This window comes from Plectropomus leopardus, unplaced genomic scaffold (assembly GCF_008729295.1).
Source record: "Plectropomus leopardus isolate mb unplaced genomic scaffold, YSFRI_Pleo_2.0 unplaced_scaffold2724, whole genome shotgun sequence".
NCBI lineage: Eukaryota > Metazoa > Chordata > Actinopteri > Perciformes > Serranidae > Plectropomus > Plectropomus leopardus.
In genome coordinates, this window is record NW_024629646.1 from 1 (window position 1) to 1,599 (window position 1,599).

Consider the following 1,599-nt stretch of genomic DNA (forward strand, 5'->3'; position numbering starts at 1 on the left):
GCTGCATATTTCTTTCCACCTGACAGACATTTACAGGATTATTGTTTCAGTCTCTGTGTGTATGTCTCATGTCTTTGTGCTGTCCTCCTCTGTCTGTCCTCTAATGGTCCACCAGAGTCGTCCAGTCAGCTATCAAGAGACAGGTGGACTCACGTCATTGGCTGTCTGCAGGAACCAGTCTCTGGCAGACTCTGCGTTGGTGATGGTCTCCTGAGTGGTGAACGTCTGGAAGACAAAATGTCCAACAAACCAGGGTGAGACTTCAGGACACAGAGAGACAACAGGACAGAGAGAGACGACAAGACAGAGAGACGACAGGACACAGAGAGACTGCAGGACAGAGAGAGACAACAAGACAGAGAGAGACGACAAGACAGAGAGACGACAAGACAGAGAGACGACAGGACACAGAGAGACGACAGGACACAGAGAGACAGCAGGACACAGAGAGACGACAGGACACACAGAGAGACAGCAGGACACAGAGAGACAGCAGGACACAGAGAGAGACGACAGGACACAGAGAGACAGCAGGACACAGAGTGAGACGACAGGACACAGAGAGACGACAGGACACACAGAGACGACAGGACACACAGAGAGACAGCAGGACACAGAGAGAGACGACAGGACACAGAGAGAGACAGCAGGACACAGAGAGAGACGACAGGACACAGAGAGAGACGACAGGACACAGAGAGACAGCAGGACACAGAGAGAGACAAACAGCTGGGGTGAAGCAGTGTGTGTGTGTGAGCGTGCGTGTGTGTGTGTGGGTGTGTGTGTGTGTGAGCGTGTGTGTGTGTATGTGTGTGTGTGTGAGCGTGTGTGTGTGTGTGTGAGCGTGTGTGTGAGCGTGTGTGTGTGTGGGTGTGTGAGGTCACCTTGGAGGCGATGATGAAGAGGGTCGTCTCTGCGTTGAGGTGAGCGAGCGTCTTGGCCAGGTGAGTCCCGTCGATGTTGGAGACAAACCAAACGTTCGGACCACCGGCCGAGTACGGCTTCAGAGCCTCCGTCACCATCAGAGGACCCTGAACGCACCACCACACAGTTAGTCACAGCAGAGGACCCTGAACGCACCACCACACAGTTAGTCACAGCAGAGGACCCTGAACGCACCACCACAAGTATGTATGTAATAGATTTTGTGCATTAAGTTTTTATCTTTATTTTATCTTACTTTTACTCGTATTATCTAGTTGATTTCATCCATGTGCAGATTCTATATATTATATTCTGATTTTATTTAATTTTTACACATGCAGGTTTTATTATATCTTTTTGTCTTTAATGTGTTTTTGATGTGAAGCATTAAATTTCTTTCTTGTAAAAGACGTTGGGCTGCATTTCTTGAATGAAAGGTGCTATACAAATAAAGATTATTACTAATATTATTATTATGAAATCCATGAAATGTCCTAAAATCTTACAAACATCCTGAAATCCTAGAAATGTTCTCAATTCTTAAAATCTTAGAAACACGCATGGGGCCACAGTGACTGGCCCCTGGAGCAGAGGCCCCAGACAGACAGAACGTCCTGAGCGTCCCTGACCTGAGCGTCCCTGACCTGAGCGTCCCTGACCTGAGCGTCCCTGTCC

The 1,599-nt window shown here is 48.5% G+C and overlaps 1 protein-coding gene across 1 annotated transcript; it reads right to left on the reverse strand.

Annotated features, from left to right (window-relative positions):
• Positions 1-117: 117 nt before the first annotated feature.
• Positions 118-1,026, reverse strand: LOC121937716 (glucose-6-phosphate isomerase-like). The gene is made up of 2 exons (XM_042481035.1): positions 885-1,026; positions 118-225 (listed from the first exon to the last, which is right to left on the reverse strand). The coding sequence occupies exons 1-2, from the start codon at positions 1,020-1,022 to the stop codon at positions 133-135; spliced, it is 231 nt and encodes a 76-aa protein (XP_042336969.1). The 5' UTR covers positions 1,023-1,026; the 3' UTR covers positions 118-132.
• Positions 1,027-1,599: the final 573 nt, after the last annotated feature.